The 23,825-nt window shown below is 41.4% G+C and overlaps 2 protein-coding genes across 5 annotated transcripts in view; both read right to left on the bottom strand.

Moving 5' to 3' along the window:
- Positions 1-13,563, bottom strand: part of Bend5 (BEN domain containing 5) — a 46,538-nt gene extending 32,975 nt beyond the window's left edge. Inside the window, exons 1-2 of one of the 4 annotated variants that reach the window (XM_046468731.2) lie at positions 13,241-13,378; positions 8,218-8,363 (exon numbers count right to left, since the gene is read on the bottom strand). Coding sequence is in view for 1 of the 4 variants with exons in the window: in XM_046468730.2 (XP_046324686.1) it covers positions 13,241-13,466 (226 nt within the window). In the remaining 3 variants the exon portion in view is untranslated. Of the gene's footprint in view, positions 1-8,217; positions 8,364-13,240 lie in introns of all 4 variants that reach the window. The other 3 variants (XM_046468730.2, XM_046468733.2, XM_046468732.2) reach the window with 3 other exon arrangements.
- The window catches only part of Agbl4 (AGBL carboxypeptidase 4), a 1,469,059-nt gene that overhangs the window by 223,959 nt on the left and 1,221,275 nt on the right, over positions 1-23,825 (bottom strand). The window lies entirely within an intron of this gene.

The following is a 23,825-nucleotide window of genomic DNA, read 5'->3' as shown; positions in this document are numbered from 1 at the left end:
GTTTTAGGGATGACAGCAGGAAAGTCACACAATTCACCAAACTATGCTGTCACCCTAGGCCCTCAAAGAATGGGACATTATACTTGGTATTATCAATGTACCTAAATCATTTTATCATTTTAAGAATAAGGTGAAAAAGATTTAATTTCAAAAACAAAGAAATGACTTAAGCAGGGTATGATTATAAAGGAAATACCCAGGAAAAAAGAGGTGGCCTTATTAAATAACCTCCTACTGATAAAAACAACCCTTCCCACTGACCAGAGGAATAATCCTTGGGTTCTGTTCTCACAAGAATGACCTGTTCTTATTCACTTTGTAGCTATAATATACATCCAATGGGTTAGGCCTGAATAACAGTGGGGACTTGGGCATTTCCAAAAGAGCAACAGCTTCTCTCCTACAAATAATTGTTGATTCTTTCTAAGGTTAAAAAAAAGATCTAAAATATGAAACTTAAAGAAAGTATTTCAAATGAAATTATCCTGACATAGTGTGCACACAGTGTGTGTGTAAGCACGCATGCATGCACGCACATGTAGAAGAGAGCAGATGAGAGGGTGGTACTAGGACTTTTGATAGTGTGTTGGAGGCAGAGCTCCTGAGCTAGCTTTCAGTTTGACAAGTTCAATGGAGAAAGTCTGAGATGCAACCACCAAACTGGGAACGACAAGCTGTGCTTTACTTTCCTGAGCTGAAAGTGTATAGCTCAATATTGTGTTGGTGTGGATTTTGTACAGAGAAGGAGTCATTCAGACTTACAAAACTAGGTGATATTTGGATAGAGAACAATCCTCAGATCACGTCCTTCAACTCTTTCAAAATTCAGACAAAAAATAAATGGATTTCCAAATGGTGAAGTCTCTGCATCCATCCATGTATCAATCAGGCCCAGGGATAAAGGAGGAGCAGATCACATGAAGTCCCCACCCTGGACAGTTCACCATTATGCAAGGTCAGAAATCATCATCATTAACATGAATATATGAGAACCTCAACAATATAACCCAGGTCTAGAGCTTTTCCTCCTCTATGTCAGCATAACACTTATTGAAATCTTATACTCTGCAAAACCAAGGCTAGGTTCTGGGGACATAGGTGAATGAGCATCCAGATGGGGAAACAAAATAGTTCATGAGGAGCTAACCTGAGAATTCCAACATGGAGATGAATATGGAGGAATAACAGCTATAGGATTTCAGGAGCAAGAGAGACCACTTCAGGTGTAACCATGGAAGGTTTTTGAGAGGAGGTGGCATCTGAACTAGACCCCTTACTTCTGAATGATCTGGGGTAAATTAACTTTACTTCTATGAGCCCATCTCCTCATCTGTGACTTGAAGTAAACAATTCCTACTCACAGAATGCTGTGAGGATAGTCAATTCCATGTTAAGAACCTGAGAAGAATTATTGGCACTTGAAGAGCCCATCAACATGAAAGGATAACCACTTAAGGACAATGAAAATGTAGACCACACAAGGTGGGGGAAAAATAGGAATCATAAAAGTTAGGAAAATTCTTAAACTGAACCACAAGAGATGGCTCAGCTATAGACAAGAGGGAGAGGTAAGGGAAGAAGGTAAGGTGGTTGGGGAAGAGAAGAAATCGCTTGAGTGTCAACTTAAGAACTGCTGAGGGTCAGTCTGCCAGTTGTGGAAACAACTAGAAGTCAGACAACCTGCATTCTAGGTCCAGTTCCACCACTTCATAGGTGTGAGAACTCAAGTAAGCTGCGCTCTTCTTGTCTGTCATTTTTCTCTTCGTGGGAGTATAACTCATTCCCACCAGTTATACTCGAGGCTCCATGCTCTTGTTTGCATCTGGAATGCCCTCCTCTTTCACTGTCTGCTTGAATAACTGCCCACCCTCCACTCATCTCCTCCTTTCTTCTCAAAGGTCCCATTACACACTATAGATGCTTTCTTCCATAGTCTATTATCTCACTATGCTGCAATTACCTCCTTAGAGTTCCCCCTTCCCTCTAGAGTGTTAGTATCCTCTAGTGGGCCAACATTATAGGACTAGCCACACAATAGGGACTCATCAAACAAAAATGCTTAATGAAAAAATAAGTTTAAAAAGGACACTTCATGTGCTTACTTCAAGTAAGCACATGAAGCGATAATCAACATCATCAGCCATTAGGAAACTGTGAACCAAAACTATAAGAAGATATCATTTTATACTCAGGATGGCTACAATTGGGAAAAATGGGAGAAGTGAGGAAAAAAACAAGTATTGGGGAGGATGTGTAGAAATTGGAACCCTCAAACACTTCTGGTAGATGTGTGAAATGGGGCAATCATTGTGGAAAATAGTTTGGCAGTTGCTCAAAAATTTAAACATGGAATATTCTGTGTTTAATATGACCCAGCAATTCCACTCCTAGGTGTGTACTCAAGAGAAATGAAAATGTGCTCCCACACATAAACTTGTACGTGTACATTCAGAAAAGCATTGTTCAAAATAGCTGAAAGGCAGAAACAACCCAAATGTCGAGCAACTTGTCAACTGATAAACGAAGTATGGTATATCCATACAACAGATATATTACTCAGCCATAAAAAGAAATGACACACTAATTCATGCTATAATATGGATGAATCTTGAAAATATGACACTAAGTAAAAGAAGTTAGACACAAAAGTCATTTATTTGATGACTCCATTTATATTAAACATCCAGAATAGGCAAATCCATAGAGACAGAAATTAGTAGTTGCCAAGAACACGGGGAAGGTGCCAACGGGAAGTGACTGCTTAATGGGTAACAGGGATTTCTTTTTGGATGATGAAATGTCCTGGAATTAAGTAATGGTGAGAGTTACAGAATATTATGAGTACAATACGAAACAATGCATTGCACATACTTTAAAATGGTTAAAGTGTTGGATTTTATGTTTTATTAAAAGTACTTCAACTATAAAATAGGCTACTGTTTGTGGAATGTCTATTATGTACAAGATGCTACTGTATGGCTCTTCACACGTATCACTATAACTCACAATAACCCTGCAAGAAGGCATCATTAGTCACTTTTTTTTTTCAAAAAGGAAGAAACGAATCTCAAAGAAATAAAATCCTTATCTGAAGTTACCCAGCAGGGAAGGTGCAGAGCCAAGATTTGATGAAGATCTATCTGCCTCTATAAGCTAAGCTCCATCTCCTCTAAACACATGCCTAGAACATTCAGCCAGAATAAATACTGAATGAATGAGTGAGTGATGGCTATAGATGAGGACATCCACATTCATCAGTCTGAAGCTTAAAGTAGAAGCCCACTTTACTCTTTCCTGCCAAATACTCTGTCTTCAAGGAGTCTCCAGAAAGCAGTAATCATTCCCAGACACAGCAGAAACTGGTGGTAGCCAGGCCTCAGAGCTTGACTGGGTTCTTTGAAAAGTAATCTGAATAGTCCACTACACTCAGAAGTGACAGGAGTGAACTCAGGAAAGGGACAGAAGGAAATAGTACCTCCTATCACACACTACTTGATTTGGATCTCCACCATCTTGATGCTTGGCCAAAGGGGATGTTGAGATTTCACTGAGAGCCACTTCATGGCCCCATTATTCTGCTCTTCAGTCTTCTTCATGAGCCATGTTTCCTGCATGAGGGTTCTGAAGACCTGAGGCCTCTGCTCATCCATTTCTGAAGGCCATGAATGGTTACTGAGCCCCTGTTTGAGGTTAAGCACTATGCTAAGTGGTCTTTGTGTTTTGGGCCCTAACAACTCAGTACATGCCAAGAATCTCAACCAGAATACAAGGTTTGACTTCTGGGAGATGCTGGCTCACACAGGGCCAACCTCTCATCTCTAAGCCTTCCTAACCGTCCTCCTAAGTTGAAGGTAGATATCTCACATCCACATTTAAGCCATAGAAAAATATTATTTAACAAAAAGTGGGGAAAAAATGGTTGGGAGAAGGATGCCCAGAATCTAATAAAAACAACCTATGCTTTTGAATCAAGTGGCCTCAGAGAGTTTAGAATTCTGGCTCTAACTGCAGGAGGGAACTTAGTTAGGCAAGCAACTGAAGCGGTCCAAGTCTCCTATTTATTATCAGTAAAGTGGGTTAAAGAAATGTTTCTAGTTGGTCTGGTGGCGCATGCTTGCAATCCCAGTGGCTTGCGAGGCTGAGGCAGGAGGATCATGAGTTCAAAGCCAGCCTCAGCAACTTAATGAGGCCCTAAGCAACTCCGTGAGACCCTGTCTTCAAATAAAACACAAAAAGGGGCTAGGGATGTGGCTCAGTGGTCGAGTGCCCCTGAGTTCAATCCCCAGTACAAAAAAAAAAAAAAGAAATGTTTTCCAAAGAGTTAGCACATGTAAAGCACCAAGCTTGGTGTCCTCCTTGTAAGTGGCAGGGAGCTACCCCTGTGGGTTATGTGTTTGGCTTCTGTCCCACATCAAAGAGAACCACTGTAGGTATCTGACACAGATTGAGACATGATGAAAGAGATGTTTTAGGAAGATTTATGTGGCAGTGGCAAGGAAGATGGATGGGGTACGAGGAAGAGACCCAACATAGGGTGACAAGGAGCTATAACTCTTGACTGGTCACATTTATGAAGGTGAACAGTGGTGTGGATCATCTAAGACAGCAAATATTTCATGTGGCACTTTAATGTGACTTTGGAATATGTTTCTGGCTGTGACTTCCTAGAAACCAAAGAAGAAATGCGCAGTTGACTGAGAGGGATGAAGAAGTTCTCTGATCAACTTGCCTTTTCACTTGTTTCAAACTTAAAGCCAAAGAATCAGTTTTAGTGTAAACAGAAATAAATATGTAGCCTCTGAAGAGACAACTTTCACCATGCTAATTTTCTGACTCTCTTGTCTCCAGGGCAGGAAAAGCCACCAAGGATTTGAGCATCATCTGTCCCCTCCTTTCTCACTCTTATGATGTAAGCTAGCTGCATTTATCCTTTCAACAAATGTTGAGCAAGTACCTACCATGTGCCAAGTTCTGCGCCAAATTCTTTATGAACATTACTATATTCAATTCCCACAGTTAATGTATTAAAGCAGGAACTGAGGTGGCTTTCCTATGACATAAACAGCAGGGGTACAATTTCAAACCAAGTCTACTTGACACCTAGACCTGTTCTTAATTAGCTACCTAATTAGCCTATAGGACAAAATAAAAATTATCAAGTTGTAACTTTTTCAACTAAAAGGCCCATATTAGCTGTACTGATATAATTTCCAAAGCATCTGCCTTTCTCAAAAATTTTCCTACACTCTCAGAGGATGCTGTGATGAATTCCCAAACTGAACTAAACATTATGTAAAGTAGGACTCACGCCCGACTCCTGAATTACAAAGCTTATCAAGGCCACCAAGCTCTAAATAGTCTCCCAATATAGTCAGTCTCTATTCAAAGCCATAGAGAAATTTTTTGTTAAAATGTGGTGAAAAGATGTTCTTCAAAAACACAACAGGACTTGGAATTTGGTATTAATCTGAGAGGCACAAACATCCCATTAATCTTATCACTGGGGGGAAAAGTGGAGGCATGGTAAAAAGCAAAAGGTATTTTAGAAACCGAGGCAGGTGCTTAGGAAACCCAATGCAAGTTTGTGTTCAAAAGTGAAAAATCTGTAATATACAGTAAAAATGGGAGAAATGTTTTCCTGATTCCCATTTTACATATAATCAAGCTGGATAATTAAAATAATCAAATGTCAGAGAGCTTAGTTTAGTGTGGGTCTGTTAGCTAGGATGAGATCCTAAAAGGCTAAACATAAAATGTTTAACAAAGGTTCTGTCTTGTTTTATAAATATGTATATACAAGTTTGAAGTTTTCATCTGCACAAAAACTCTGAGAAGTCTGATGTTTGCATTAAAAACAGATATAGCACAGGAAAGACAGGCACAATGCATTCTCTGGCCTATGGTGTTTATTTTTATAAAATCCAAAGCAGACAGAATTCTCAAGTTTCATGAATAATATCCAGGCAAGACAACAAAAAGAAGAGTACCCTGCTGTGGGGTACCAGGAAGAAATCAGGAGACACTGGATTGAGGCCTGGCTCTCACTGACTTGCTGGGTGACCAGTTCTCTCTTTCGGTTTTCTTTTCTATGAAACATGGGAACTAAAAAACGTTGATTGGTCCTTCAGCTGTGTGACTACCGGCCATCCAAGGGCCTTGTGGGTCTTTCTCATCTGTGCAGTAGATGATATGTAAGATCCTGCTAGGTGGGCGTGTTTGAGAAATGTCCGACAGGAGCCATTGCCAGGCTGCTTCAGTGGGTCTCCTGGCTCTCACCCCCACCACCTTGTCATGCCATTCTGCTGGGTCCTTTGTCAAGCTGCCCTCCTGTGCTTCATCAGGACTGTTGCTAGGTGGCCCAGCACAGTCATACAGGGGCAAACAAGGGGAAAAATGGTAAGCCTTCATTGCTTAGGTCAAGCCCCAGAAGGACTTAAACCATAAGGTTAAATTTTAGACTTGAACGTTCCTTACCTTTGCTTGTTCCTCTTAACACTCTTTTCCACAAATGGTGGTGCCACACCCACACAGACTGTTCTTCTCTCAGCATCTATTAGCTCACCATAGTTCCTAACAGCTGTCAGTATTTAATAATTGCTTACCACATGCCAGACTCTTCTGCATATTACCTTACTAAATAACATAGTGGGCAACTGATTACTATCTCTATTACAGATGAGCACCTGGACCTCAGAGAAGTGAGGTCATCTCCCCAAGGTCACACAGCTTATAAATAGATAAGTAGCAGAGTCACAATTTGAACCCAGAGTATTCAACTTTAAAGACCATCCTCTTTCAGCTCTCTAACATTTACTTCTTGGTACTTAAGGAAGTGACCTAGAAGTTATCTAACCAAACTCTCCCATAGTGCAAGATTCCATTCTAAAATATCCCTGACCTGCTTGCCACCTCCTGAGACAGGGAGCTCAGCACCTGCTGGAAGCCCTTTCCATTATTCATCTGTTCTCTCTGCTATTATCTTGTGTTCACTAGCCCAGGAATTCTATTCAGTGCCCCTACCTTTACTTTTTGGATCCCAAAGAACAAGTCTTATTCTCCTCCATGGTATGAATGGAAAAGTACCAAAATATCCCATGCAAATCTTTTCTTTTGCTTATATGTTTAATTGACCTATCCTATGCCTTACCAGTGATGAGCTCAGAGGAGAGGTAGTTGCTGTGCAGTTACAAGAAATACAAACCAACCCAGATCTGAGATCCAAAGATCTCTCTCCTCATTTGGCTTCCAGAACACCATGGCTCCTGGTTATCCCTCGATTTTCAATGTATCTGTGGCTGCTCCTTCCCAGTCTTTTATGGGCTCTTCTCCTCAACTGTGCTCTTACAAGCCACTGTTCTGAAGAGTTCTGTCCTTGCACATTTCTCTCCCTCTGTGACATCACTCCTCCCATGGCTAATGACTTCCAAATTGAGATCTTCAGCCTGGGGTTTTCTTCTGAACCTCAGGCCACATGCCCACTTGCTCTTCTGGCATAGCTGCCTTCATGTTCAATGGGCCCCTAGGATTCAGCACGTCCAAAACTAAACAAATCACCTACCATTCCAGCTAGCTTCTCTTCTAGTGTCTGAGACAAGAAGGCCCAGATCACCTCTTCATCTTCACACATAGCATTGCAACCAGTCAGTTAGCAGGTGCTATGGAGACTACTTTCCTTATATATCCCAGATCTATCACAGCCATAGCTTGGGTCTCAGACTTTCTGATGGACAGACACATTTCTCCACCAGCTCAGTCTATGTGGAAAGACAGCCCTCTACCTGACACCTACAGAACTCACAAAACAGTTGTTGGAATAACCCTTTTATGGGGAAAGCGAGAAGCCCTATCTCACAAGGATGTAGATAGTGTGTGTGCACTGAACCTGGAAGCTTGTGGGTACCTAATATATAATTGGCAGGCAAGGAACAATACATACTCCTCCTTAGGCATTTCCCTTCAATATATAGCTGACTACATAGCAAAACTCAATACTTGCAGAACTTAAATGAGCCAAAGAAAATTTCTTCGGGTTATGTATGTTTTTCTGGTAACAACAGAACACACATCTCTTGTCTCTGATAAGAATAAACAGGTAGGCACACTGGAAAGAAAACTGGTCTTAGAGTCAAAGACCTGAATTTGGATTCCACCTTTTTGGTATATATAAAAGCTAGTATACTTTTGAATAACAAGATATCATACAAAACCTCAACTTGCCTGGGAAAATTTTTTCTTTCAGACTGTAAGCCAGAACTCTGAAGCACTCCGTAGCACATTTTATTTAGTTGTAACAAATACGTGGTTCTTGAGTACTAAAAACTCACATCAGACTCAACCTTCAATGGTTAACATTCCAGTAGAATCTGCAACAGATGACAGCAGGCAAGTTCCAATCTTTGCTCCAATGTATATCAGCAGAACATGTCAAAACCTAAATTAAAAGTTTTCACTTGCTTTTTTTAAAATATAAATCCTTTGGTTGGCAGTCTCCCACTGATGACATGCAACAATCTTTGCATATGAAATCGGCTAGTCCCCTGCTTAGCTGCTAACTTTGTAGAAGTTCCAAAGCATTTCTGGAGCAAGTAATCTATTTGGACTGACAATGCCAAGCTGGGACCTGAGCCCTGAATGAGCTAAAATTACCAAAGCAAGAAGAACGTGGCTTTGGAAGCTATTTCTCCCGAGTGTGGGGTTTCTTCTAGTTGAGGGAGTGATAAAGAATGTTGACTTTTTCCAGATGAACAAAGTTGAATGAAACCTCAAAAATCCTGTTGCAGGTTTCTGTTCTGAAAAACAAGTTGCTGCTTCAGAGGTTCCTGTCCCCTCTACTTCCTTTCCCTAAACATAAAAATGCACTTATCTCTCTAATGTGTAGGAGTTCAATACAGCCCAACCAGTGGGGGCTATGTGCTGGGTTCTGCAATGCCCAGATAAGGAAGTCAGGCCCCTGTCCTGGAGGGGTTCACCGTCTGGCAGGAGGAGAGGTACATGGAGGGCAGCCCAGTCAGAATATGCTATAATCCATCTATCCATATATAACAAACAAAATGGAAAGAGACTTCTGCCCTCACATGAGGTCAGAGGGAGGTATAGGGAATGCCCCAGAGGCAGGGTCTCCTTTCTCATAGTACCTAATAGGCTGGAGCCCACTAGAAGGTGAGCTCCACTAGGCAGAGGTCCCTTATCAGACAATGATCCATCCATTCTGGCTGGCTCAAAGGAGTGCTTGAGGATGTGTTCATCGAGTAGCAAGAAATGCCTCATTTCTAGGGCAAAGGGGAAGGGTAGGTGAGGCTAGAGAATTAAGGTGGGGCTGGTCTATGGGATTCTGAAACTTTAATCAAGGAAAGTTGTCAATTAAGCAACTTGAAAAATGGATTTTGAGACATGGTGATCTATTTGAAGGCTGCTGGTTTAGACGAGTAGGAGCTGAGGCAGAGGCCTGAATGCAGGCAGTGCTAGTGGAACTAGAAGAGAAAAACTTAAGTTACCAACCCACCTAGAACTGCCTCCTTCCCTGTGCATCCTTCCCTATTGCCAGGCTCTTACCCCTATTATTGCATATGTTGGGGTGACCAAACAACAAACCCCATGAAGACAGTGCCCATTTGACTATCCCCCTGCACACAAAACACTACATAGCTGAATTTGAAAATTTCACCCCTGTCCTCCCTGGGTCATGCCATAATTTTCCATCCTAGTGCCTTGGACTCAGTGCCTTGGTGTATCACTTATTAAAGCACTGGGTCGGCCTATAGGAAGTAGTAAGGGAACCCTTGACCACAAGGAGAATTTATTGAACTCAAGCAACAATAATAATATAGGTGTCCAGAGAGAACAATATAGAATGTTAAGACTAAGCCTAGAGGAACCAGTTTTAGCCCCTAAAACCACAAATGTCAATACCATGAACAGGCTGGATTGCAGTTAGACAATGGCCAGCTCTCCAAATGGGTGGTTCTTACTTTCACAACCTGCTTGGCAAAATAAATGAGTGTGATGAGATATCACACAGTTCAAAGGCAGCAGCTCCTGTTCCCAGTAGAGGGAACAGGAGTTCCTTTGAGAGGATTTCCTCAAGCAAATGACAACTGAAGGGTAGGACAAAGAGGTATATGTAGAATGGAGGCTGGTAGCAGAGGAAGAGGAAGAATAGTGGGATTGAAAACTCAGAAACTAAGATTGTCCTCTGGTTTGAAAACTGGCCTTGAGCTATCTATGTAAGCTTCATGGACAGCATTTTCTTTCCTTCTCCTCATTCCAAGCCATGCTATGCGGCTGATGGGAACATTAGCTACTTTACCAAGGAGATTGCCAAACAGAGGCCTGACCCTGGAGGATCTGTGCTCCATTTCTGGCTGCCATTTATTAGCTATGTACCTGGCAAATGTCTGCATCTCAGTGTTCTCATCTATAAAATGGAAATAATAATCATAGCAATATCTACCAAAGGGTCTCCAAGAGGACTAACAGAGATACAAGCACATATAAAGACTGTCAGTAAAGGTGGGACTTTATTTTTCCTTGTACTAGAATTGTAATTTAGTGAGAAGAGAGCCATACACTAGGGTCCAACACAACTGAAGCCATGGCATAAGCCACTGTGGGTGGTAGAGTACAAAGTCCCATAGCAGTTGGCCTTTGACACTTCTTGGGAATAAAAAGAGGTACATTTTAAAACAGTTCTGGATTGGCCTGGGCAAATACTAAGAAAGATACTTCTCACTTGAAAGCCATAAAGTGGCCCTGTTGCTACCTCTGAAACCATTCTATTGGAGCCAGAGAGGGAGTAATTAATAGAAATCTATTTACATAAAGCCACCTCTGCCTTCCCCTTGAAGAATCACCTCCTCATACTTGGTGCCACAGAACAACTGTATTTATGTCCAGGAGATGCCAGATGAGCTCTTTAAGATGAAGTTGCAAGCAATTCTCGGAACCACCAAGTTTATGTCAAGATGGGGTTCTAAGGCACACAGGAGAGTTCTCCCAGGATAAATAAATTGTCAAACTCACCCTGGTCCTTCCAATTAGGACCCAGAGCAGCAGCTTCAATTTAAAAATTAACCACCTGATTGGAATTCCAAATGTGGTCTAGTCAACATCACATTTTTTTCCTTCTCCCAAGAAAAAATTGAGAGGTGGTGAGAAGCACTCTATCTTACTTTGCTCAAATGGGTGCTGCACTTCTCTGTATATATTCTGCTAGTTTCTAGATGTTGCCTAGATTTTTTTTAATAATCCAAAAAATTAATCAACATTTCAGCTTGAAGGATGAATAGTTTACAGGTTCAAAATTTGTTGTTCTCAGATGACAACTATGAGTATCTGACTTAGGAGGACTTTAAAAATCAGATTTTAAATGTTGATTTTAAAATCAGAGATGGTGTTGGCTGCCATGTGCCTAAATGGTCTGTCTGCAGAGCCTGGAGGGCCACGCACAGTGTGAATGAATGAATGGGTGGATGGATGAACAATCTCCAAAGGAGGAAGCCAGTCTTTACACACTAAAGCCCTTGTCGCTTACTTCCTCTGACATACATTCCTTCCACTGTCCTGGGGCCCTCCCAGATCCAGGAGTATGACACAATCATCAAAAAGCATGCTTTCTTTTCTTTTAGCAAAAAAAGAAGCTAAGTTTATAACCTAGTTACAATTTCTTCAGGCCTGTCTTCTTGGGGAATAAATTTCTAATCTTGTTCTTTAGTAATTAATAACAAACAAAACAGCAAAATAAAACCTAATCAGCTACAAAGGGTTCCCTTTTCTAAACCCTACTTCCATTTGCTCAGTATTTCTGGGGGTGTCTGGTGGTAGGAGGGCCTATAGTCCTATGCCCCAGGGCTTACAAGGCAGGTGGAAAGATTACAGCTTGTCAAAAAAAGGCCCAGGAGGTGTTGTTGATCAGCATACAGTTCTTCCACGCCTCCACTCCCTCAAACCTCCTTTGCAGAGGCAACATAAGGTGGTGGACAGGAAACAGTCACGAGGCTGAGCTCTACTACACTACTACACTAACTTGCCACAAGATCCTGGGCAAGTCACTATATGAGGTTCATCTTTTAGGCTAAATGGGAGGAAGCAAAGGAAGCTGGAAAAAATAGAAAAGGTCTACAAATTACAAAACAATGACAATGTCTTCCCTTCTGTTCCTAACCCTTGGTGTTCTCTTCTAAGTGGAAGGTAGGGTGAGTGACTGTGTGTGCCCACTCTAAGTAAGGCACATTCTTCTTAACCAGCAGCAGCTAAAAGGTTGCTTACCCAAAAGGAAGTGATATTTTCCTGTTGCCCACAAGTCTGCATTTAAGCCTCTTAGAACTAGCTTGTAAAGAGGGCCAGCTGTCTTCTCTTTACAAAGGAAAAGGTGCCTCTCAGCACAGCACATGAGGTGGAAGGGCTGGTCTTGTCCTATAACCAACTGAACTTCAGTGTCATCCTCTGTCAAATGAGGATGAGACCACCTGCTTTGCCTAAGTCTCAGGCCCTGAGTAAGCAGGGAGGGGAGGTCCTGTGGTAACCTGACCTAGAAGCTCTTTCCTGGCTTCTAACTCTCACTCAGAGAGCCTGTGAGTGATTTCAGAGATGGATGTGGAAGCTGAGGAATGCCTTAGAGCTTCTTCCTCCTTACCTTTGCTACCTCGCTGGAGAAAGGCAGGAGAGTGGTGCCTAGTGCACTGAGGTTCAAGGCTTCCTTATCCAGTCTAATGATGGCCCAGATGGGACAAGGATGCCACAGATTCCTTTGGGAAGGAGAGATTCCCACTTAAAGATCAAACAATATGTGTCTTACTCCTCACTCCTAGGAGATGCTAAGGGCCTTAAAGGGAGAGAGACCACTTGAGAAACTTGAGACAGAAAGGAGCACAGAGGGAAGGAACAGAGAGAGGTAGAGAGAAGGTGAGAGAGCAGTGACAGTACACACCGGCAGGGAAAGAAATGGAAAGTGAAGGAGCAGGGAGGATACAAAGAATCAGAAAGAGGACAGACAGATAAAGAGATGAAGGCAGACTGACAGAGCGGGAGTGTCAGGGAAGCAGGAAGACAAAGGGGACCCTGTGGTCTTTTTAACTGGTCTGGTCCCTTACAGACACTCCATCCCTTAAAGAGAAGCCGGATAGGCGGGAGGAGGAGACCTGAGCAAGCACTGACTCCCCAGGCCCCCTCTGCCCAGCGCCCGGCCTCTTCCCGTCCCGGCCCCCGCCCGGGTCCCACGGTCCCTCCCAGCCCGCTCGCTCACCTGCCAGCGCCAGGATCTGGGCCTTGTGGAGCAACAGCGCGCCCCAGTCGCGGGGGGCGCGCGGGGGGCTCTCGGGCCCGGCGCCCAGCTCCTCGGGACCCCGGTACACCGCGTACACCTTCTGGTTGTCAAAATCCAGCCGGGAGCGGGGGCTGAAGTCGCGCACGCACGACACCGGCAGCGCGTAGCAGACGTTGTCCTCCAGGAACCGCACAAAGGCGTACATGGTGGGCGCCGGGGGCGGGCCCCGGTCTGGCTGGTCAGCCCGCTGGGCGGGCGCAGAGGTGGGGTCGCGGCGGGGGGCGCGGGCCGCGCTGCCGGGCCGGGGGGCGGGGGCAGCTCCCCGGGACCGGGCTCCCCCCACTGTTATTGTTCCTGAAAGCACCGCTCTGCCAATCGGCTGCTTTCGCCTGGGCGCGGAAAAGGGAGGGAGGGGGGAGAGGGGGGCGAGGGGCGGATAAGGGGGGTTTGGAAGCGCACCGCCGCTCGCAAAGTCAGACCCGAGCAATCACAGCCGGAGCGCGATTCGGGTAGGGAGGGGAAAGAGCGGAGAGATGCAATTGCAATAATAATAACAACAACAACAACAATAGCATAGGGTGCGGTGGAAAGCATTGACTAAAATTCGCGCGCTGGGCTACAATTATATAGCCTCAAGGATCTCGGTGCAAAACAAATTGCATTGCAACAAAACTGCCTTACAAAGGAGAGTGTGTGAGAAATGAATGCAGCGAGAGTGCGTGGGGGCAATCCTAAAGTGTAAACTTGCACTTCTTGCAAGCGAGCAGAAGTTTGGAGTGTTTCAAATTTAGCCATCCTCTTCAGCTTCTTTAGTCCACAACCCCACACCTCCCCCCTTCCCTCTTCCTTTTCTTTCCTTTTTCTTTTTCGTCTTCTTTTTTATTTTATTTATTTATTTATTTATTTTATTTTTTTGGCAAAACTGCCAGCACCTGCTGTGGGGAGGGTCAGTCATCCAGAAACATACCCCCAAAGCTGCCAAACCAGTTTTGGCCAGAACTGAAACTTATCTGGGCTTTCCAGTTGGACCAGCTGGCTGGGGTGGTGGAGGGCTTGTGAATGGCTGCTCTCATACTAAGGGAGCAGTGGCACCCCTCTTCCCTAAGGTTTTTTGCAACAGAGATACTCCTCCACAGCATGCCTGCCCCTGAACCAGGACCAGGTGGGCTGAAGCAGGGAGTAGAAGGCTCTGGGGACTGTGGTAGAGGCTAGACATTGCTGGATCACTTTCAGGAGATCAGGAATATTACTCCACTACTCCATGGAATAGCAGTCTTTGCTCTATCCCTAATTTAACAGTGGGAAGACAGGAACTTGGTCTCCCCCCCACCCCCCACAAGACTTATGTGTCAGTGGAAGGAAACTAAGGGGCTCTGCACTTGTAGTCTCAGTGGGCTTTGTATCAAATATTGCTACTTAGATCCACATTGCCTAGCTCAGAGGGTCTCAATGAACCTTGGGTGAAAAAGAATAAGTTAAAAATCCACATTAACCCATCTCGGGGATTGAACCTAGGGACAATCCACCACTGAGCTACATTCCCAGTCCTTTTATTTTTATTTTTTTATTTTGAGGCAGGTCACACTAAGTTGCCTAGCTCATTCATTCTTTTATTCAAGCAATCAATATTCATTCGGTATGCACTACATGTCAGATTCTGGGATATAGAGATGAAAAGAAAGGACAAACACCAGGATTCCTGGACCTTGTAATGTTAGTGTATCAGAACTTGAGTCTCAGTCAGATTCCTTTGCCAAAATTAGGTTACTGTATGAATAACACACCTTCCCCCTCCTTGCAACCTTTACAATCTAGTCTGGGAGTATTAAGAAAACATAACTAGTAATGAGATTATAGTCAGAAAAGTATTCTTATAGAAGAATGCTTAATGGAGGTAGCAGACTCAAATATTATATTAAAAATCATTTTAATGAAGTTAACCTGTAACAAAAGATAAAGTGCACCAAAATGCTAGTGATTCTGTGAGTTTCTAGTATTGGTGGGTGATTTTGTTTTCCATTGTACTCTTGTATTTATTTTCTTACAGTGTGTATACTTATATTCATGTCTATTTTTTCACACAGTATTACTTTATAATAAAAAAAATTAACATTATAAAATTAAAGGACTGTGCTCACATTTCAGATCAGCTACACTAATGATGAAGAAGATAAGTCAAACCTCCCAAATTATTTCACTGTGATCTGGGGAGTATTTTATGCTATACCAACACATAGCTCTCAGATCCAAATAAATCAGATCAAATTCCCTCAAACCAACCCACTGGTATATATGCAGTGCCAACCAGACATGAAGTTGTTCTGATGCAGATATGGATCATTTTGCCCCACACACTTGTAGAAAAGAAAGTCACCACTCATGAGTTGTTCCAACCTATTTACCTTCCTGATTATTATTTATTTTGGCTGATATTGAGTTTTTATTTTAAGAATTCATTTCTATGGTGGTCAAGTGGATGTAATGTGTAGTAAGATTTCTGATAATTCACAAGACAGATCAGGCAGAATCAACAAGTGTTTATTAAAAAGTCCACGAAGTTCTAGATAGTGTTTGCAGAATGATTTCAGGTACACCAAGGCCAGTCTCCTCCCTGCAGCTAAATGAGGGTCAATCCCAAAACATGTTACCAGTATCGCCTCTCATCACCTTTCTGGACATAGTACATTCCAGAGTATACTATAAACTATTTGACATTTCCCAAGACAGCATGTTTAAGCAGGTCCCTAACCCTTGTGCTTGCTCTGTCCTCATTCTGTTGAAGTTTTTCCTCACAGAGTGTATAGGTGACCTCAACTTACTGTGAAGACCAGTTCAAATCTCATCTCTTTTGTGAAGCTTTTCCTAACCATTCCATACTCAAATAGTTTTCTTTCTTTCTTCCTTTCTTCTTCCCTGCTCCTTTCTTTTTTCCCTCCAGATTTTTCTTTCACTGGTAGGTTAAAATTAGTTGTCTTAATAGGATCTGTCGTTAACATATTTGTACATGTTATATACATGTATATAACAATATAATTGGGTCAGTTTTCTTCCCAGTACCTCACCTTTCCTTCTCCTCCTCCCTCCCCTTGGTCTCCTTCATTTTTGCTGGTCTCCCTTCTTTTATTTCCATTTTTTCTCTTTAACTTCTGTGTCTGAGAGAAAACATACAACTCTTGACTTTCTCAGTTCAGCTTATTTTGTTTAATATAATGTTCTCTAGTTCTATCCATTTTCCTGAAAATAACATAATTTCATTCTTCTTTATGGCTGAGTAAAACTCCATTGTGTATATATACCTCATTTTCTTTATCCATCCATTCATCAACAAACACCTAGGCTGGTTCCATAGTCTGGCTATTGTAAATTGTGCTGCTACAAACATGGGAATACATGTATTACTATAGTATGATGACTTTTAATTCTTTAGGATAAATACCAGGGAGTGGTATGGTGGTTCCATGCCTAGCTTTTTGAGGAATCTCCATATGATTTCCATAGTGGTTGTACTAATTTACAGTCCCACCAACAGTGTAAATCCATATCTTCTCTAGCATTTATTATTGTTGATATTCTTTTTTAAATACCTTTATTTCATTTACTAATTTTTTTATGTGGTGCTGCAGATTGAGCCCAGTGCCTCACACGTGCAAGGCAAGTGCTCTACCACTGAGTCACAATCCCAGCCCTTATTGTTGATTTTCTTTTTTTAAAAGTATTTTTTAGTCATAGATGGATGCAATGTCTTTTATTTATTTTTATATGGTGCTGAGAATCGAACCCAGTGCCTCACTCTTGCAAGACAAGTGCTTCACTACTGAGCTACAGCCCCCAGCCCGGGTATTCTTGATGACTGCAATTCTAATTGGAGTGATATAAAATCTCAGGGTGATTTTTATTTGCATTTCCCTAGTTGTTAAAGATATTTAGCATTTTTCATATATTTATTAACTTTATATTTATTCTTTTGAGAAGTGTCTGTTTAGTTCATTTACCCATTTATTAGCTGTGTTTTTCTTATGTTTGAAGATAAGTGTTTTGAATTTCTATATATTATGGATATTGACCCTATGTTGAAAGAATAGGTAGCAAGGATTTTCTCCCATTCTGTAGGTTCTCCCTTTATGCTCTTGTTTCCTTTACTGTGCAGAAGCTTTTTAATTTGATGCCATTCATTTATTAACTCCTAGTATTATTTCCTGATAATTAGGAGTCCAATTGAGGGAGTTATCACCTACATCTATATGTTGTAGTGTTTACACCACATTTTCTTCTAGCAGTTGCATAATTTCTGTACTAATTCCTAGGTCTTTGATCCACTTTGAGTTGCCTTTTATACAGGGTGAAAGGCAGGGATCTAGTTTCATTCTTCTCTATATGGATAACCAGATTTCAGGCAGACCTCTTTGTACTATTTTATTTCAGAACCTTTTATACCCACTCTATTATGAGAGCTCTTTAAGGCAGATTCTAGTAACTTTAGCATTTCAGGTACCTAGCCTAGGGCTGGGGAGCAAATGCTTATAGAATAAATGTATTAAAAGGAGACACAGAGAAAGCATGAATAACAGACCACTTCCAGGGTTGTTCTTAAAAGCCTACTCCTCCTTTTCAAAGTTGGAGCTGAATCCCAACTCTGTCTTTCCCATCCCCAGTGACCCAAGGGCCAAACATTGCTTCCACTCCTGACCAAAATATTCATGAACATATTAAATATCACTGTACCCTTAGGTTCAAAAAAATTCCTCTTGCCCAAGTCAACATAAATCATTATCATAAGGGAGTAGTTCCATTTCCCAAGAACCTCAAAAGAAGAAAAGAACAGACAATGAAAATGGATGCCAACAGAGTCAAATACACACAGACTCCAGTGCATTTTGCATGTAGGTTTACAGAATGGATTATGGAGAAGCAATGGCAGGCACAGGATGCTCAGAGACACTACCCATGGACAACAAAGACACCCAGTTTCTGCTTCCTGAATGACTCACACATTCAATCTACTGACACAGGTCACATGGAGAATCCACCCTGTGCTATACTGTGCCTCTCCCCGCCCCCACCGGGTGAAAACTGAGTCACAGTACCTCTGCTTGGGGCTTTATCCATCCCAGAAACTCAAGATGTTGGTGATTCATCCATTGGCAAGCAAAGATAGTTCAAAACTACAAATTCCTGACTTAAAGAGGCCATTTAAATCATCAACTTCAACCAAATCATGGTTGAATCCTCTCTTCAACATTCTTGCCAAATGGTCATTCAAATGCCTTTGATGCAGTTCTGATGTCAGGAAGTTTACTGCCATCCCTTAACTTTTGGATACTGCTAGCTGTTAGAAAGATCTTTCCTTGTACTGTCTTTCACCTTGTAGCTGCCAGAATAGGTTTACCAGAGTCTTGTGTCAGCCCTTCAGATATGGGAAAATTCCAGATCCTGTCTCCCCTGGATCTTGTCTGTCTTGTGCACAGACATCTTCACTTCCTTCACCTATCTCTCCTAATATGACCTGGGTTCAGCGAAGATCATTGGAATATATGCTTGTCCTTCCAAGTTTACTGTGACCATGCATGCTAGGCACTGTCTATATGTGATAAAATTTCACACCAAATCCTTGAAAAGAAGGTTATTAACCCCCTGACATAGTCAAGAAAATTGAGTCTTACGCAAAAGAGTTTGGCTCTAGGGAGCTCTAGAGAGCTCATGGTCATTTTTTTCATTTTAGTCAGCTTGCCCTAGGCAGTGTGGGGAAAGCCTGGAGGGGAGGCAAGCCTGGGGAGAAGAAGCCTGTGATGAGGCTGCCTGTCCTGTCCCACCCCTCCCCTGGCTCTCTTTTTCTGTGTGCCAAATGTACTTTGACTCTCATCCAAGTCATTTTAATGGAGCAGAAAATGTACACATCTGGGGCAGCTTTTCAGCTGCGTCTGCGTCTCCATTATACTCTCCTGTTGAGTTCTGCAGAGCCTTGGGTTCGTGTCAAGCTCCTTTGGCTAAGCCAGCTGAAGCATGTTCGGTGACAGCAGTGGGACTTATGTTTCACATTACTGCATGGAATTCTCAATGTACTTTGCAAAACTATTTTAAGGAGACCTGGGTTCTGTGAATTTTTGAAGCAATTGGAGCGTGTCTTTTCAACCTCTCTGCTAATGATTGATCACATTTTTTTCATGATTTTGCCTTTTTTCCTGTAATGTTTGATTTGACTTTTCAAGTCTCTCCCTTTTACATTTTTTAAAGACTTTTTTTTTTCAGAGTAGTTTTACTGAAACTAAGAGAAAGACACAGAGATTTCCCATATGCCCCTTACTCCCCATACATGTAGCCTACCCATTTCCAACATCCCCATAAGAGAGGTACATTTGTCACAACTGATGAACCTACATGAACACATCATTATCACCAGTAGTCCATGGCTTACATTAATGTTCACTCTCAGTGTTATATATTCTATAGGTTTAGGCAAACGTATGATGACATGTGTCCACCACGATATACAGAGTATGTTCGCTGCCCTAAAAATTCTTTGTGCGCTACCTATTCACCCTCCCCTCTACCCCTAACCCCTGGTACCCACCAGTGATTTTTCTATTATCTTTACTTCCCTGAGTCCCAGTTTTCTCACCTGAGATGATATTGTGTAACCAAGGCAGGTTCACCAGGGAAACTTAAATGGTATTCCAATCCTAGGTCCTATTTCCTGAGCTCTGGATTTAGTGAGTCCAAGGAGGCATGGGTATTGTTTTGTTTTGTTTTTAAAAATCCCCGGATTACTCTAACATTAGACAAAGTTGAGCACCTCTGAGTTATAATATTTTAAGGTAACATATCAGACATAAGAAATTCTTATCAAGTCTTAGATATTACTACTATTTTCTGGAAAAATATACAGGGCTCTGAAATGTCTGTGTAACATCAGGCAAATTTGATCTCTGAGTTATAATTTCTTCATCTGAAAATTGACATGTGATTTAAAAATAAGACAGTATATTATAGTTTTAGGCTCTGCATCCAAATTATGGTCTATTATGGGAAGCTTTACCATACTGTGTGTGTACCATGGTCAAGTTTCTTAAGCTCACCAAGCATCATCTCTTTAGTAGAATATTAATACAACTTCCTAGTTTTGCTATGAGTATTAAATGAGATAATGCATGTCAAGTGTTAGGCACAGTGGCACAAAGTGAGTCTTCAATGAAATGATAGTTGCTACTTTTGTTATTACATAATTATTATTATAGTTACTATAAGAGTTCTTATCCCTATTCTTACATAGAGTAAGGTGCTCAATAAACTTTAATTCAGTAAGATTGACTATAATAAGCTAAACAATGCTGATGATTTTCCAAGAAGCACCCCAGAATGCCTCTGTCCAAGTGCCTTCCTCTTTAATGCATAACCTGTGATCACAGGTCACAGTCACCAAAGAAGCTCTCAGATCTCAAATGTTTAAAATTCTCTGAGGCTATGGGTCTTGTCCAAACCTGCAGAAAACACTTTCAAAATATTGTGTTTGGGGCCTTTAATTCTTTCAAATTGACTTTGTTAAATATTTTTTAGAAGAAATAAAAACTTATGCATTGTACAAAATGTAAACTGCAGAAACATTTATAGCAACCTGAAGCCTTGTGAATGTGCATCTTGGCTTGAACTTCAAGCCAACCACAGTCAAGCCCAACAAACCAGATTGTGGCTACATTATGAGCTCCTGTGGGTCACAAATGGGAGTTGGTCAGCTGGATGATCTAAATCCCATCATTTTACTCTAGCAGTGTGTACTCTATATAAGCAACACAAAACAAGTGGATTCCCATTGTTTAAAGAAAGACAAAAAGAAGATGAACAGAAGAGATTGTCATGAGGGAACAACATTTGAATTGGTTTTGAAAGGAAAAAAAATGGGGCTACATTGGAAAAATGCAACTTGCCTCAATCCTGAATTTCAATTGGGGGCCAACTGGTTTGAGTTGCTGCTTCTGATTCCCCTTTTAAATTCATTCATTCTGTGTTTTTTCCTCAGGAAAGTCCTCCCTTGCTCTGATCTCCCTTGGAATGTTGCATACTTGCATAATTTCTAGATTTCTTAGAGTTTATCACAGTACATAATTATGTATTTATTCTGTGTATGCCAGTAGATCAAAATCTCCATTAGAAAAAGGACTCTATCTGTTTTCTTCACTTGTATCCTAGCGTATGGGAGACCTTAAATAAGCACTTATTGAAAGAGTATGTATATAAAACATAGACCCTGGATAAGAAAGAGACCCTCAGAGGCAAGAAGAGAGAGGAATACCAAGAGCCCTATTTAGTTCCTCTGTCTCACCTTCCTTTTGAGAGTGTCTCTCTGTTTCTATGTCCCCAACATGTCTGGTTCTCACAATCAGGCTCAAGAAAAACCCCTTTTCTAGTTTTCCCTTTGCATGACTAAAAAGGACATCATTTTCAAAATGTTTTTAAAAATATGAAGAGAGAACAAAATGGAAATAACTATAGAAAATGCATAGAAAGGAAAAAATAGTCAAATTGACACAACTAATAACACAACTAACATAGTTGACATACACTAATGCCAATAATGACAAAATAGTATCAGGAAAGTTACTGACAATGGGACTCCCAGGAAACAAGATGGTGATCCTGCATCATTCCACAAGGCTAGAATTCTTTCTTGCTCTGCTGTTAGCTTGAAGTCATTATAAACATCTATTCAGGGTGATTCCTGCAGAATTCTAGTCTTCTACTGATTCCAACATTATTTGAATTATCTTCCCTCAAAGAGCACATGCTAGTTCTCTGTTCAGCCTCTGTTCATCCAGTGACTCAAAATGCCTGCCCTTCACAGGCCTTTATAGGACCGGAGTATGACTATTCTGTCATTTATTCCTATGTTTTTGTTGGATAACTCTAGGTTACCATTCTGGGTCAAAGGTACAAGTGAGAATACCATTCTGAGGGTTAAGTCATCTTAGAAGTAGCCATTTTAGAAGAACTATGAACTCTGGACTATTTTCTTAAGTATGTCTCATAGCCACACCATAAATTCAACACAAAATCAGAGGAAAGGCAATGAAGACAGAACTATCAATTATTGATGTTCATGACAGGCACTGTACTGGCTGCTTAATGTATTAGTTCTTTTATTATTTACAAAATACCCCATAAGGTCAGTACTATTATGATCTCCATTTTTCTGACAAGGAAACTTAAGACTTAGAGAGGTGAGAGAAGTTGTTTAAAGCCACATAGAGAAGACTTGAACCTGTGTTTTTTTGATCCAAATCCTGGATTTCGATAGCTGTTTGGAAGCAGAACTTCCTCAGTTTCCGAAGGCAGTGAACTGCTGTAAATTGACTTTGGGACTTAGTCTCTGCTGCCCTTCTCCAAGAGGCTTGAGTTTCTACCTAGAAATCCAAAAACTAGACCTTATGGGAAATTCCAATATCTATTATCCCAAGCATTCATGTCTTGAGTAACCAATAATCCTGTAAATACTCAAGATTTAAGGGCATTTTCTAGGGTTTCTTAAATTATGGCCTCTCTATTCCAGAGAACTGAATTTTTGAAGCTCTCTGAGGTTACCAACTGATCAAGCAGATTCCTCTTGTTTTATATCCTCTGTTAGTAGTGGTCAGGGAGTTGGTAATCACCAAGTGTTACAGGGTGGGGATAGAGGCTTCTCTGAGTCCCCCTCAAAAAGGAATCAGCTCCAAAGCAATCTCTTTGAGAAGTGTTCAATTTCCCCCCTACAAAAGTTTTTCACCCTGCAATTGATTGGGTGAACCAGAATAATAGGAATAATAGCAGTGGACGGACATTTAAGGAATGCTTGCTTTGCCCCAGACTTTACATGAATTTTTCATAGGGCAGTCCTGGCTGATGATAGATGCTATATCATGCTTAGTTTCATTTAGAAAATCAAAGCATGCTAGGTTATTTTCCCAAGGTCACAGAAGAGTAAATGGTGGAGCCAAGATTCAATCCTAGGTAAACCATTTAACTCTAGAGCCCCATCCCTGCACTTCTACCCCAATTATAGATCCCTTTGAGTCTTCATCTTGCCTCATTGAGAGGTCTTGTGCCCTTTGGCTAGGATGGGGAGATGCTGGAACATATATTCTCAGAGTATCATAGTCTGGTTTCTTCAGGGATGGCCAAGCCCCTTTGTTATGTCCAGGTAAGATCCTGGCAGGCATTATCATTCAGACTTTCCAAGAAGTACTCCAGAGTCCACTGATATTTACATCCTATATCATGGTATGTGGGAGTGTATACCAAGTCACAACATAAAGACTTACTTTTGTTTTTTCAAAACTTATTTAGTAGCACAAAATGGTCACCTATTAATGCCAATCAAGAATTTAAAATATCTTTACTTCTAAGGTTTTATTCTATGATGTCAAAAGGATATATATATATATACATTTTTTTTTGGTACCAGGGATTAAACTCAGGGCCACTGGATTGCTGAGCTACATCCTCAGCCATATTTTATATTTTATTTAGAGACAGGGTCTCATTGAGTTGCTTAGTACCTCACTTTTGCTGAGACTGGCTTTGAACTCGCAATTCTTTT

This window comes from Marmota monax, unplaced genomic scaffold (genome assembly GCF_021218885.2).
Source record: "Marmota monax isolate L192 unplaced genomic scaffold, Marmota_monax_Labrador192_F-V1.1 WCK01_AAM20220418_F8-fsc00008, whole genome shotgun sequence".
NCBI classification, from domain to species: Eukaryota; Metazoa; Chordata; class Mammalia; order Rodentia; family Sciuridae; genus Marmota; species Marmota monax.
The sequence above is the reverse complement of the archived record's forward strand: the minus strand, read 5'-3'. Positions and strand labels throughout refer to the sequence as shown.